Source organism: Dermochelys coriacea, chromosome 16 (genome assembly GCF_009764565.3).
Source record: "Dermochelys coriacea isolate rDerCor1 chromosome 16, rDerCor1.pri.v4, whole genome shotgun sequence".
Classification (NCBI taxonomy): domain Eukaryota; kingdom Metazoa; phylum Chordata; order Testudines; family Dermochelyidae; genus Dermochelys; species Dermochelys coriacea.
Genome location: NC_050083.1, coordinates 7,301,782 through 7,315,753, shown reverse-complemented (window position 1 = coordinate 7,315,753; position 13,972 = coordinate 7,301,782). Strand labels below are relative to the sequence as shown.

The window sequence follows — 13,972 nt, the reverse complement described above, 5'->3', positions numbered from 1 at the left end:
TAGCTGAGCACACAAGTAAAATGCCTTAAGCAACTACATAAGGGACCAGCAAAAACCCGACACCTAACAGAGTGGGTCGATAATTGGAAAACACAGATTCATTTAAAGTGGTCAATTACGTGGTCGGTCCTACAGATGGCTCTTAGTGCGGGATTTGGCCCATATATTCCACTATAAGGAGAAACTGTCTCCTTATCACTCCATACAGAGCTAGAGCCATCATATCTGGGGATTCCCTCTCCCATCAAAATCTCCAGCTGGAGACCTGTTGTACAGCAAGGTATGCTTAGACTCTTGGAAGCCAGCTACAACTCAAAACCATTACCACCTTGAAAAAAAAATCACTCAATGTGACAACTTAAGCACAACTATTTTGCAGGTTGTTATAAATTTAGTAATTTGGCTGTTGCTGCCGCTGTAGTTGCTATTTTAAGACTTTCCCCAAGAAGAGTTTGAGGCAGACCATTGAAAACACAGGAACAAACAAATAAAAAAGTTATTTATTTTAAGCACAAGTTCTGCATCCGTAGCCTTTGAGTGCCAGTGGGGAAGTGGATTTGCTTGCGTGGGGCTTCAGATTCCTTTATGAGTTATAAATTGTCTGTCAGACTGGTCAACTGAACTGTGAATAGAGCTGGTGCGTGCTTTTGTTTAATGCAGCCCCTTTTGTACATGACATTGGTGCATCTCTGGCTGGGAAAGAAGAGGTGGAGGGGGAACTCAAAGGTGTGGTGTTTGGGACTGAAGGTTTGTGAAACAACAAATTTAACTACAAAAAATGACATTTTGAAATAGGGGGGTTGTGCCTCAATCCTCGGTCCTGATGCAATGCACTTCTCTGGTGCCTCTCACAGAAGGACTCAAAGTGCTTTACACACTGACTGATGAAGTCTCACGCTCCACAAAGTTAATAAGTCACCACCCTGTTTTCCCCACCGAGATACAGAAAAGTTAAATGAGTTGCCCCAACTCCCATCATGAATTAGTGGCAGAGCAAGAAGCAAAGCACTGATTCCTGCCTCCCAATAACATGTTCTATCAGCTAATGAACCCTCCAATTAAAGGGGAATTCCCCTAAAATGGGCTTCCCCCTCTCTCCTCCATTTTCGCCACCAAGGAAGCTGCACCAATGGCTTGTTGTGTAGTCCCATCTGTTATTACAGTAGCTCAGTTCACGAGGCCGAGCAATTAAAATGCTATATGAAACTGAGGTTTTCAAAGGACGACTCTGGGTAAACTGAACAAACCCAAACTCACCTCAAGAAACAATAAAGCAAGGAAAACGCTAAACAGAAAAAAAAATCACAAAACCAGAATGAAAAACGATAAACTAAAATGTCAAACACAGATTAAACAAACATCTTGTTTTAAAACAAACATCTCAACAGAAAAATGTCCCACATCAGCTTCAATCCTGAAAAAGTAAATAATAAGTCTATTCAGGATAGAGTTCACCAGGTAAAAAAAGCCAAGTCATAGCTAAATCAATCCACTCCTATTAGCCCTTTTTATGGAGTAGAAGTTGAATCACTGACATCCTTAAAGATCAACAAACCAGGAGCTACAAACCGACTGTAGTAACTTACTTCATTGCCTCTCCCAGTTATAGATGCAGAATTATAATATAGCACCTTCTGAGTCAGTTATGAGACTGATGATATCCTTACTTGACTGCATAGATCAATAAATTATTAAAACAGTTTCAAGGTTCAGTAGTAGGACTTCACTATCTATCAACCACAAAATAATCCTTGTTCGCACTGAATCCTATGCATCTGCAAAATTCTAAAATGTCACTTAATACGCTGAAATTAGGTTGACCTACTAAAGAAGTAACTAACCTTTGTAGCCTAGAAAGCAAGTTCGGTAACTGAGTCAGTAAGCTGAATTCTTCCTGGAGCTTAGCCGTTGTTAAATGAGGTTATTTTCCATAGCAGAGCAAAAGGACAAATACAGACAATCACAGGCATATGGATATACATATACAGCTCCACATACAAACAAATGCACAATATATATACATTGCAGTAATGCTTGAGGATGGCAAACTTGGGTATGCTGCCACCCACTGTAGTGTAAATGCACGATAAGGAGTTTCTGAAACGTAGACTTTGCTAAGATGAGGAAATAGGAGCGAAGAGGGTTAGACGAAGGGGTGCAGGATTTGCTCCCACTGAAAGCACAAATATTACAAAACTGACAAGGAATAGAAGCAAAGCAGCAAGCACAGCACCTTACTGTTGAAACACCAGGGAGGGAAAATAAAAATGACTTTTTTCCAGACTGAGTACCGGGAAGGTGTTGCCACCTCTGTAGGTTCTAGGAACCCGAAGGACAGGTCCACCAAATTAACAACAAATCATATGAAGAGTCAAACCACAATGTTAATCGAGAACCATTCTGCTAACAGGAACAACATTACTAAGAAAACACTTGAACCACAGCACTCTCTCTACAGAGCACGGAAAGTGAGCAAGAGTTATTTTAGTTGACACAGGCAGAGGGACTTTTGAAATACATTTTCATAATAAGAACAGGAGGACTTGTGGCCCCTTAGAGACTAACAAATTTATTTGAGCATAAGCTTTCGTGAGCTACAGCTCCCTTCATCGGATGCATTTGGTGGAAAATACAGTGGGGAGATTTATATGCACACACAGAGAACATGAAACAATGGGTGTTACCATACACACTGTAAGGAGAGTGATCACTTAAGATGAGCTATTACCAGCAAGGCGGGGGGAGAAGGGAGGAAGAAAACCTTTAGTGGTGATAATCAAGGTGGGCCTTTTCCAGCAGTTGACAAGAATGTCTGAGGAACAGTGGGGTCTGTGTGTGTGTGGGGGGGGGAAATAGCATGGGGAAATAGTTTTACTTTGTATAATGACCATCCACTCTCTTCCCCCCCAACCCCCGCTGGTAATAGCTCATCTTAAGTGATCACTCTCCTTGCAGTGTGTATGATAAAACCCATTGTTTCATGTTCTCTGTGTGCGTGTGTATATAAATCTTCCCACTGTATTTTCCACCGAATGCATCCGATGAAGTGAGCTGTAGCTCACGAAAGCTTATGCTCAAATAAATTTGTTAGTCTCTAAGGTGCCACAAGTCGTCCTTTTCTTTTTGCGAATATAAACTAACACGGCTGCTACTCTGAAACCCGTCATTTTCACAATATTGGTTTATACTCAGGTAATCAGTTATGATAGAAATTCATTTTAAAATATGCTTTTTGAAAAGTAAATTTAAAAGGAAAATAATCAAATAAAGCCTCTTTTAAAAATAAAGACCTATTAAAATTATAAACACAAATTTCAAAGAAAAAAGTTCAGTGTGGATAGATCACTCAGATCCTCTGTTACATCCATCTGTTAAACCACCTGACACCAACCAACAATCCATTCACACATCTACTTACCTTCTAACCAGTAATCTGTTCTTCTTTGTGTTTATTCGTTCAGTCACTCATCTATTTATTCTTCAGTCTTTCTCCCAACCTAATATCACACACTCACACATGCAACTAAATCACAGTAGCCTGTGTAAGTATCTCACAACTTGTCTAGAGACACACTGTTGAGAGAATAAGTTCTACATTTCCAAATGTGGCCTCTAGTATTGCAAACACAATTTTGCTACTGCAGTTAAACATGGAAACAACTAATTGCACCTGCAACGGCATTCATTTTATAAGCCTAACCACCTGAATGTACCTATAAATCAGGCACATAGATGTCTGAGCAGATATAACTGTAGACACAACAAATAGTAACTTGCAGTTTTGCACTCGCATGTAACTGTAGTCACAAAACTGAATATGTGAGATCAAAAACCAGATTAAAGCCTGATGAAAAATCAGGGACTAAAACTATTGTCAGTAACTAAGAATCTGGGGTGAAATCCTGGGCCCATTAAAGTTGATGGGAGTTTGGGGTTCTAAGTAATCTTCCCATATGCAATCATTCTATAATAATAATACCATAAACAATGCCATCTTACATTTTAAAATTACAGTACACAGAAGTACATCAAAGAAAAAGAGTAATTTTTCTTATGTGAATACTTTTTGAGGCTGGCAAATCATTATAACAAGGAGAACGATCTATAATTCTAACCATATACGTATTCTACAAATATGAATTGCAAAAAAAAGCTAAACAGATTAGGAATATTCTTTTCTTTTTTTCAAATTTAGTGAACAAGTTTCATATGTGCCATTGTTGCTGAAATAACATCATTCTAGATTGAATACACACTAATGAAGGCCTTATGAGTTGGATTTACATTGGGGAAAATATATTAGAAAATTGTTCAGTTAAATAGGGTTCTCTCTGGACAACAGATATTTTGGGAATACAATTGGACAGGAAATTATTCTAAATAAGTTTCCCTGCTCCTTGGAGTAATTTCCAACTGCCCCTTTCTGAGGACTGGAGGCTGTTGAGAAATACTTGCAGCTCCCAGCAAACAGCAGGGCAGTCTTTTTGACACAAAGACACTCGAACTTCCCCATGAAGTTGCATAAACTTCCAGAATAATGGTGTGTGTCAATCAATACATTTCAAAATGTCTTCATTTTCAAACACAGGCTCCCTAAGAAGCACATGCAAAATGTGTATTATATGTGCAAAGAAGCAATTGTGTGTGCCAAATTCAGTCCTTATCCTATGCAGGCAAAACTCCCACTGACCTCAAAGACCTCAGCACATGTCTGAAAATTACTTATTTCCACCTGCCTATACATGTTCTGCAAAGGGAAGTTTAGATTCATAGACTTGAAAAGCTGGCCCCAAGAGTAATATTTTCTAAGCATTCTTCCAAAGTGAGATCACACAAGCATGCCCACTTCCATGCACAAAAGCCTACATTTGCACGTGCAAGATTATACTTCTGAATGTGAACCAGGTATACAGGAGTGTCTGTTCACGTGTGCAGTGTCCCATTTTGCTCACTCAAATGGCTTTTTTTTTTTTTTTTTTTTTTTTTTTTTTTTAAGAGCAAAGGGCATGCAAAGCCACTTTTGTGTCTGAAATTCAGGAGGTGATCTTTACAATTCAGTTGTCAAAGCACAGATTATTGTAGTTAAACTATATTTTATATTTCATATATACCCGTCTTTCAGAACGAAAGTCTGAAGTGAAATGATAATAGTTCGCCTGGTGAAGTCTTTCCTAGGACAACTTAAAAATTCTCTAAAATGCATTTCTTTTCCAGTGATGTGGAGACAATGACATTTCAAAGAAAAACCAACTAAATGCATAGATACCAAATAAAACATACAACTAAGTGATCGACCCTGAAGTATTCAAATCAACCTACAGCCCTTGTTAGTCCTCCATATTGTACATTGGAGTTCATGTGCCCAATGGAACAGATATATACTCAGTCTGAAGAATAAAAACAAAGTGATAAAAGTTCCCAAATTATAAAAAATTACGCTTACGCTGCTATGGAAATATTAGCTGCGGACATGGGACTGACTTCTGCTACCTCCTTGGCCTTCTGGAGCGCAAGCTTTTGATTGGTAGCCTCTTCCATCTCCTCTTCATCCTGTTTCCGAAATCAAGACAAATCCAAGGTTACATCATTCAGTTAAAGACCTAGGATGAAAATCAACTGAACTCATAAATGACCACAAGTGATACACAACTGTCACAGCCACTTTTAACTAAATAACAGTTAAACACTCTGAAACACTGCATTCGTTTTTTGTTAAACCTGCATGATTCGTTAGAGCATATTTTCCTGAGCAGGGCCCATGGGCTTTACCTGTCTATTGCCATATTAGCAAGTTATGAGGAGTCTGAAGGCTGCATAAAATGGAGCTGGTGGCAGCTGCCCTCATCTTTAATATAGTGGCAAAGTCTGTCAAGACTAGAAATCCTACAATGCAAGGTTCTGTGTGGTTCCTTCTGCTTAGGTTCCTTCTACTCAGCCAAGAGGGAGCACTGCATGCTGGCTGGATCTCCAGTCTCTGAGGGCGTCGTCTTATACCTCTTATCATAATCAGGCAACATGTGCCACAATGTGGAAAGAGAATATATAAGAGCATGACATTTTGGGTGTAAAATAAGGCCATGTTCCATTGATCAGACTGAAAATATTTTTTCTTAAAACAAATAATGTACCAGAGGAGCTGAATCTGAACTTATTCATACCAATTTTACACGGGTGTAACTCCATTGATTTCAACTGAGTTACTTCAGATTTACCCTAGCGGACCTGAACTCGGAAGCCATATTAAATTATGGTTATGGCCAGAAAGATGCTCATGTAAAGATAGCTCCTTTTTACTCAGCAGAAGTTTGCAACCTGACCTGAACTCGACGGGATCCAAATACCAGGCTTGGGTTAAATGACCCGACCTGTTCGGGCTCGGGTCAAGTAGTCTCCGATCACCTCCTCCTGCTTGGGGGTTTGTGAAGCGGCAGCTGCATGCCCCACTCTTGCCAGCCACCACCACCTTGCTGCGCTTTGTGTGCTGTGGAGTGTGTGGTACTGTGGCTCATGTTCTCCCAGTCACTGTACCAACCCCATGGGGCATAAGGAGTGGGACACCCCCACCAAGTAAAGCCCCAAGGATAAGGTGACGGCAGTGCTGACCCAGGTTCAGGGGGAAGTGTTGGGTTTCGGTCAGGTCTGAAAACAACTTGACGCACTCAAGCTCTGGTCGGCTCAGGTCAGGCTTTAAAACTAGGCTCAAGCAGACCTCTACAGCAGGTCTGCTCCATGTGTGTCTTGAGAAACGTATCAGTTGACTCTTCCAAAAAATCCCATAACTGTTTTCTATGTTTGCCACTCTTGTTAGCATTGCAGGACCCATACAGGTGCAGAAGCGTGATCTACTGTGTTCAACTAGTGCATCATCAACACGGTTGTTTTGTTCTGACTGCTGAATCTTTATTTCTGATGGTGAGCCAAGGAACCTGGCTGGGCTCAGATCCCAGGGCCAGCCTTTCTAACTTTCAAACTAGTCAAATTTGTCAGGGAAATTATGGAAAGAAACATGGAACCCTATAATGCCACTTTTAACATCAATATTCTGAGTATAATCACTCTTCAAAGATGAAGTCAGTTATAGACCACACGATAGCACTCTGTAGGATGCTATTTGATCACTTCCTGCTGTTGAAGATTAGCTTTGTGAGATATTAACTAGTGCATAGCCTACACATGGATTTCTCCACCCTGGAACAGGCAAGAAAAAGTAACTGGTCTGAATTTAATAGTATTTGATCAGATTTAACTCACTTTGAAATTGATCTCCTTTTCTTTCCTCTTTTCAAGAGACAAAAATGACAGTGAATTATAGATGTGGAAAAAAACCCTCTGCCATTAGGCTTTCAAGCTTGCTTTTTAATCTCCAGATATTAGTACATCTATAATGAGCAAATCCTCATTGCAGTTAAAGAAGGAATCCAAGCCAGACCAAGATGAAAATGCTCCATTAAACAATTATACAAAGTCAATGTTTCTCAGTTGCCAACTTCCAGTACATTTATCAATGACTTGAGACTCTTACTGTAAGTCAAATGTATATTTTTTATTCTGAAGAATATGAACCCTTTGGGGTATAAAATCTGAAAGTGCTGTAATTTGATAAAGGTTTGACTGTTTTGCTTCTATGGGCTGGGGTTCTTCGATTGTCTCTTCTCCCAAGTTCTAGCCAGATTTAATACGATCACAAAGGTTTAAATATTGTCATTGTCTTTTTTTTTAATAACCCATTCACTGAACATAAACCTTAGAAAGCAGAAAATTACATTTCCTGCTTCTAAGCCACTCTCAACTGCAGCACTACATTTTGATAGACTCTGTAGCTCAAGAAAACTCCTATTGTATTTACAAATTTAGCAATACATAACTTAGAACAACTAGTGTTTAGCAGACAAGTGTTTCATACTAAAATAAAGACAGGAATAGTTCTGTAGCACCCTCTATCCAGGGTTCTCAAATCATTATACACATATTAATTAAACTTCTGTCTTACACTTAAATTGTAAGCTCTCTTTGAGGCAGAGACAGTGCTTTTACAGTGTGTATCATAGTAGGTCCTGGCACATGACTGGGGCTCATAGTTGCTATAGTAATACAAATCCAATATTACTACTACTAACAACAGCAGCAGCTGCCACCCTGGGTCATACATCTCTATCAGTATCCTCATTTTACAGAAAGGAAAGCAGATAGGAAGGTTATAAGTGATTTGCCTGGGGACACTTCAGGGGTCTGAACAGAACCCAGCATTCCTGTCTCCCCGTCCTGTGCTCTAACCACTTGATCATCATTCCTTCCCTGAAGCTGATATCTAGTCCATGATCCCTACACTAGAACATGCATCTGATCAATGGATGAAAACTTTGATATGAATGCTCAGGATTATCATCATTAAGGCTAAGATTATGTCTCGGAGGTCATAAGAACATAAGAACGTCCATACTGGGTCAGATCAAAGGTCCATCTGCCAGTATCTTGTCTTCTGACAGTGGTCAATGCCAGATGCTTCAGAGGGAAGGGCATTTTGGGATGTATAAGTAGGGGCATTGCCAGCAGATCGAGGGACGTGATCGTTCCCCTCTATTCGACATTGGCGAGGCCTCATCTGGAGAACTGTGTCCAGTTTTGGGCCCTACACTACAAGAAGGATGTGGAAAAATTGGAAAGAGTCCAGCGGAGGGCAACAAAAATGATTAGGGGGCTGGAACACATGACTGATGAGGAGAGGCTGAGAGAACTGGGATTGTTTAGTCTGCAGAAGAGAAGAATGAGGGGGGATTTGATAGCTGCTTTCAACTACCTGAAAGGCGAGTCCGAAGAGGATGGATCTAGACTGTTCTCAGTGGTAGCAGATGACAGAACAAGGAGTAATGGTCTCAAGTTGCAGTGGGGGAGGTTTAGGTTGGATATTAGGAAAAACTTTTTCACTAGGAGGGTGGTGAAGCACTGGAATGCGTTACCTAGGGAGGTGGTGGAATCTCCTTCCCTTGAGGTTTTTAAGGTCAGGCTTGACAAAGCCCTGGCTGGGATGATTTAGTTGGGGATTGGTCCTGCTTTGAGCAGGGGGTTGGACTAGATGACCTCCTGAGGTCCCTTCCAACCCGAATATTCTATGATTCTAACAGAACAGGTAATCATCATGATTATGTCATCATCATCAATGATCCATCCTCCGTCACCCATTCCCAGCTTTCAGAATCTGAGCGCACCAGAACCCTCAGTCAGTGACATTTTCCGCATCAGCTCTGGGGCCAGAAGGGCTGAAGCGGTCAGCCAGCAGGGGCCCCAGAGCTCTCAGCAGTTGCAGGCAGCAGGGCCCATCACAGCTCCCAGCCGCCAGCCCCCATAGCTCCAAGCCGCCGAGAAGGAGCCAGCGGCGAAGGGACCCTAGATATCTGAGCTGCTGTGGATGCTTGGGAGACCCCGGAGCCACAGCAGCGGTAGGAGCTGGACCGTCTCCCTCACTGTCCTGTCACAGTTATTTTTAGTAAAAATCAGGGACAGGTCATGGGGCTTCCGTGAATTTTTGTTTATTATGCATGACCTGTTGGTGACTTTTACTAAAAATAACTGCCCAAGGTGGAGGCGAAGGCAGTCCCTTGCCCGTGTCCCAGACCCTCCGTCCAGGGCAGGTGGAGGGACCCAGGCTCCCCACAGCTGCCCATGCAGCTCTTCCCGACCGGGTTCTGGCCAGGAGAAGCGGGGGGGTCTCGGAGCTGCAGCCTGTCCATGATAAGAGCCGAGTGGGCAGCTGTGGGAAGCCATGGCCAACCCTCTACCTGCGTGCAGTGTGGGGCGCCCGAGCAGCCACTGGCTTGTGTCCCTGCCCACCTGGGGCAAGTGGAGGGTCCGTGATGCTGCGGCTCTTCACAGTTGCCCACGCTGCTCTTGCCGTAGCCAGGCTGTGGCTCCAAGGCCCCCCTTCCAGCTGGAGCCGGGTCAGGGAGAGCCACGTGGGCAGCTGTGGGGAGCCGGCATAGAGTCGCGGACCCTCCTCCTGCCCTGGGTGGCTGGGGAGCCTGGGGGGCAGGGACACAAGTCTGAGGCTGCTCTCAGCCCCCCCGCACCCTGTGCACGTGGAGGGCCTGCAGCAGCTCCCCACAGCTGCCCAGGCTCCCCAGCAGGCTCCACGCTGGCCTGGCCAGGGGGTGGGATGCTGGGGCTCAGGTGGAAGAGGAGGGGAAGGGGGAAATGGGAGGGCTATGGTCCACTCCTTCCCCACCTCCATGGTTCTGGCGCCACTGGCCCAGAACTCGGCCACATTGGAAAAAAGAGCTGCGGGCCCATGGCGGGAAGCAGGAGGGGGCCTGGAGGGAGTGTGGGTGCCGCACAGGCAGTTTGGGTAGGCTGAGCCTTCCCCTGCCTTTGATACCTGCCGCCCATGGGCAGCGTACTCTCTTATTCAAAGCAAAAGGAGGAATACTTGAGGAGTTTGCATTTTTAGGGAGTTGCTTTATAGTGCTGGTCAGTTTTCTAATCAGGTTTCCGCTTACTAAACTGCATTGAAATGCAGCATCCATGACTCTGCGAGTTTCCGCTATCAGTGACAATCCACTGGTTAATGCTACAGAATAAGTGTAAGTCATGTGATAAACCATGTCCTATTTCATATCTATTACAGGGAGTGCTGGCTGAACAGATGCAGACCTGAATGGAAGTGGGGAGGTGTTTTTTGTCCTCCCCAGACAGTCATTTTCAGGTTACTTACAGTATTTGGACATTGTATACACAACTGATCTTGATGCGTTTTAAAATGTAATTGTCAAAGGAAGTCTCTGGGGGTCAACTGACTCCTGAGTAATTTAATTATATCTCCAGGCCATTTTGCATGATCATATTTACTTAGCAATAAATCTCTCGTTCTCTAGGTAGGCCGAGTAATTGAATTACTTTTATCTTCTTCCTTCTCTTTTGAAAACCCTAGTGATTTTTGGATCCATGAAGTGAAAGAGTTTCAAAAGAAGCTTGGTGATTTGGCAATGCTTATTGATTCTGTCATTATTTAATTGCACTCTATAAACTCTAACAAAGGCAGTTTTCTAACCATCAGAGTCAGCTTCTGATATATGCAAAACAGGAAAGTTAAAAGGACTAGAAAGGAAGAGATGAACTTAATTAGACAAGAACCCTAATAGTTTATCTCATCTAGATGCAATAAATTGATCCCTGAATCGACGCCTGTACTCCACCTCGGCAGGAGGAGTAAGCAGAGTCGACGGGGGAGCCACCACGGTCGACTTGCCGCCATGAGGACGGCCAGGTAAGTCGAACTAAAATACTTCGACTTCAGCTATATATCTTAGTTCGAACCCCGCCCCCCCCCACAGTGTAGCCCAGGCCTTAGGGGCCTAGTCTTTTATCCTTGCATGCAAGTGACTCCCCAAAATCTTCATGGGAGGGGTTAAATGCACCTATGGAGAGGATCATAAATCTCTAGTATAAGAATTTATGGATTTTATAATGCACAGAAACAGCTGAGTTTCTGTAAGGGAAAATCTTCCCCAGTAAAAACTAAGACCCATCCCCAAAACTCAGGACTCAAATGAATCATAACAAAAAAGAGATGCAGAAAACATGATCTCACAGACAAAGGAACACACCTGATACCCATTATCCCTTTCTTGTGCTATACATCAGACATCCGTTTTCAGGAAACAAAGCTCCATTCAGAGCTGCACACAGAAGGCAGCAATGCAGCATTACAACGGGCCTTGTGTTAATTTTATTTGCCAATGAGAAAGAGTTAGAAATGTGTAAACAAAACCACAGAGATCAAAGAAGGATTCTGCAGTAATGATCCAAAGCAGAACAGTAACACTATCGTAAGCTGTAGCATTTTGGACCTTTCCAGCACAATCCTGGGGTATATATATTTTCCCATAAGGGATGTTCCAATGTAAAACGAAGTATTGAAGTAAAGCTAACCTCAGCTTCATTTTAAGCTCTTGCCAGGTCCTGGCATTCTGCCAATGCTCTGGCCTGTGTGTCAAATTTTTCTTGCCTCTTCCAAGGGGCAGGCAGGTTTAAATATCTTGACTGAAACTCTGTAAAGGCCTTTTGCAAGTGGCTTTCTACAGACCTGACTGGAGGATTTTAATTCTCTGATTTGCACTGAAATTCGGCAAGGGAAGAAGTATTAGCACGAAACACCAAACTAGGCAATAGGACATGAATCATTCTATTTCCCCAGGCGAAAACTTCAAAATATTCTATTGAGTCAGCTAAAAAACTTCAACTGGTTCACCGCGGCCCCTGAAACTAGCTAATACCAGAGGTCCTTCTTCACTTTTGTGTGATAGCAAGGAAAAGTGCTCACTACCCACTCTATAAAATAAAATAATAATAAATCATAAATAGTAGTTATAATAATAATAAAAGGGAATCTAAAGAATAAGGAGGGCTCAGAGGTACAAAAATGCACATGCACAAGTCTTCATTACTAAGGAAAAAGGAATGTATGTTTCAAAATCAACTCCCTAAATAAGGGCTGCAGCAATGGAAATGGGGAAATAAAGGTGCCACAGGAGCATGACACCTGTAGAGAAATCTCAAGGCCACCAGAGGTTGTCTGGAGTAGGACAAGTCATTTAGATCCATCATCAGTGGCGTATACAGAATTCTAGGGTCATAAGAGGAGAATTCATTAGTCACATTTGCAGAATGGAGATCACATACCACAGGACCTCCGGAACAAGTACGGGTTGAAGAGCCAGATATTTCATACATACCTTGGTTAGCTCTTGTGCATTCGCAAGATTGTCGACAGCAATAGCCAAGAAGACATTCAGGAGCGTGTCTTTTAGGCAGCTGCTAAGGAAAAATCTTCACACAGTGATGAGTTACATAATCTTCCACCTATATTTCCCCACCACCACCACCGCCTGCAATGAACAGAGTGTTACAGACATGGGAAAAGGAAAAATCTAGTTCCCCTCCTGCCAACATAGGATTGCATCCTACTGGATATTCTCCAGTGCTTTGTCAATCCAGTTATAAATTACCCAACTTCATCACTTGCACTGGGAGACTATTCCACAGTGTAGGAGATATCAGTTTCATCCATACTTCCCCTCCAGCTTCTCCGCTCCACCACGGTGACTCAAACACACACACCTACTTTTTGGCCTTCTTCATTTCCCCCTTACTTAAATATCAACCATTAGCTGAAAAATGGTTTGCTCTGAGACAATTCTTCCATCTCTACTATACAGTGGTTGCCATTAAAAAGGAAAATGCCTTCTTCTCAAGTTAAATTTATCTCACTGCAATATTACATACTAGCTAGAGGAAAATTCAACTTATCACAATAAAGTTCATATGGCAATGAGATTATTGCTTCCTTTACCAGTGGCACCTACTATATGTCCTCTCTGTTGTTATTCTTTCATTTATTATTCGGAGGAACACTTTCATTTTTGCTTATGATTTCAACTCCTCCTTGTTCCTTCATATTTTTTTTATTGTGACCATTTTTGGTATTGGTTTGCAATACAGCGAAGGATAAATTACAAATAAGATAGTACATACACAAAAGGCGGGGCATATGCTGCAAACCAGTGATGAGCTGCCAAAATCTTAACAACAAGTTCCCTATAAAAAGTTCTGATTTAAGGGATGTGCCCCAGTATGTATTTTTTGTACCAACAGGGTTACCATACGTCCGTATTTTCCTGGGAGGAATTTTTAAACTTTAAAAATTCCTCCCGGACAGCGATTTAAAAACCAAAAAGTCTGACCTGTCCAGGAAAATACGGATGTATGTTAACCCTGCCTAAAGTTCTTTTTTAAAAAGATGGGCCTGAACTAGAAATGAGCTCCATTTCACATGTGTGGATCCCCGCCACTCCCTGGGGGTGTGCTAGGGTGACCAGATGTCCCGATTTTATAGGGACAGTCCCGATTTTGGGGTCTTTTTCTTATATAGGTGCCTATTACCCCCACCCCCTGTCCTGATTTTTCACACTTGCTGTCTGGT

General features: G+C 42.4%; 1 protein-coding gene across 15 annotated transcripts in view; it reads right to left on the bottom strand.

Moving 5' to 3' along the window:
- CACNA1B (calcium voltage-gated channel subunit alpha1 B) overlaps window positions 1-13,972 on the bottom strand; it is a 505,831-nt gene that overhangs the window by 138,037 nt on the left and 353,822 nt on the right. For all 15 annotated transcript variants that reach the window (XM_043498957.1, XM_038374486.2, XM_043498961.1 and 12 more), the window contains 2 exons: window positions 12,726-12,793; window positions 5,444-5,550 (listed from right to left, as the gene is read on the bottom strand). In XM_043498957.1, coding sequence (XP_043354892.1) covers window positions 5,444-5,550; window positions 12,726-12,793 — 175 coding nt within the window. The remainder of the gene's footprint in view (window positions 1-5,443; window positions 5,551-12,725; window positions 12,794-13,972) is intronic.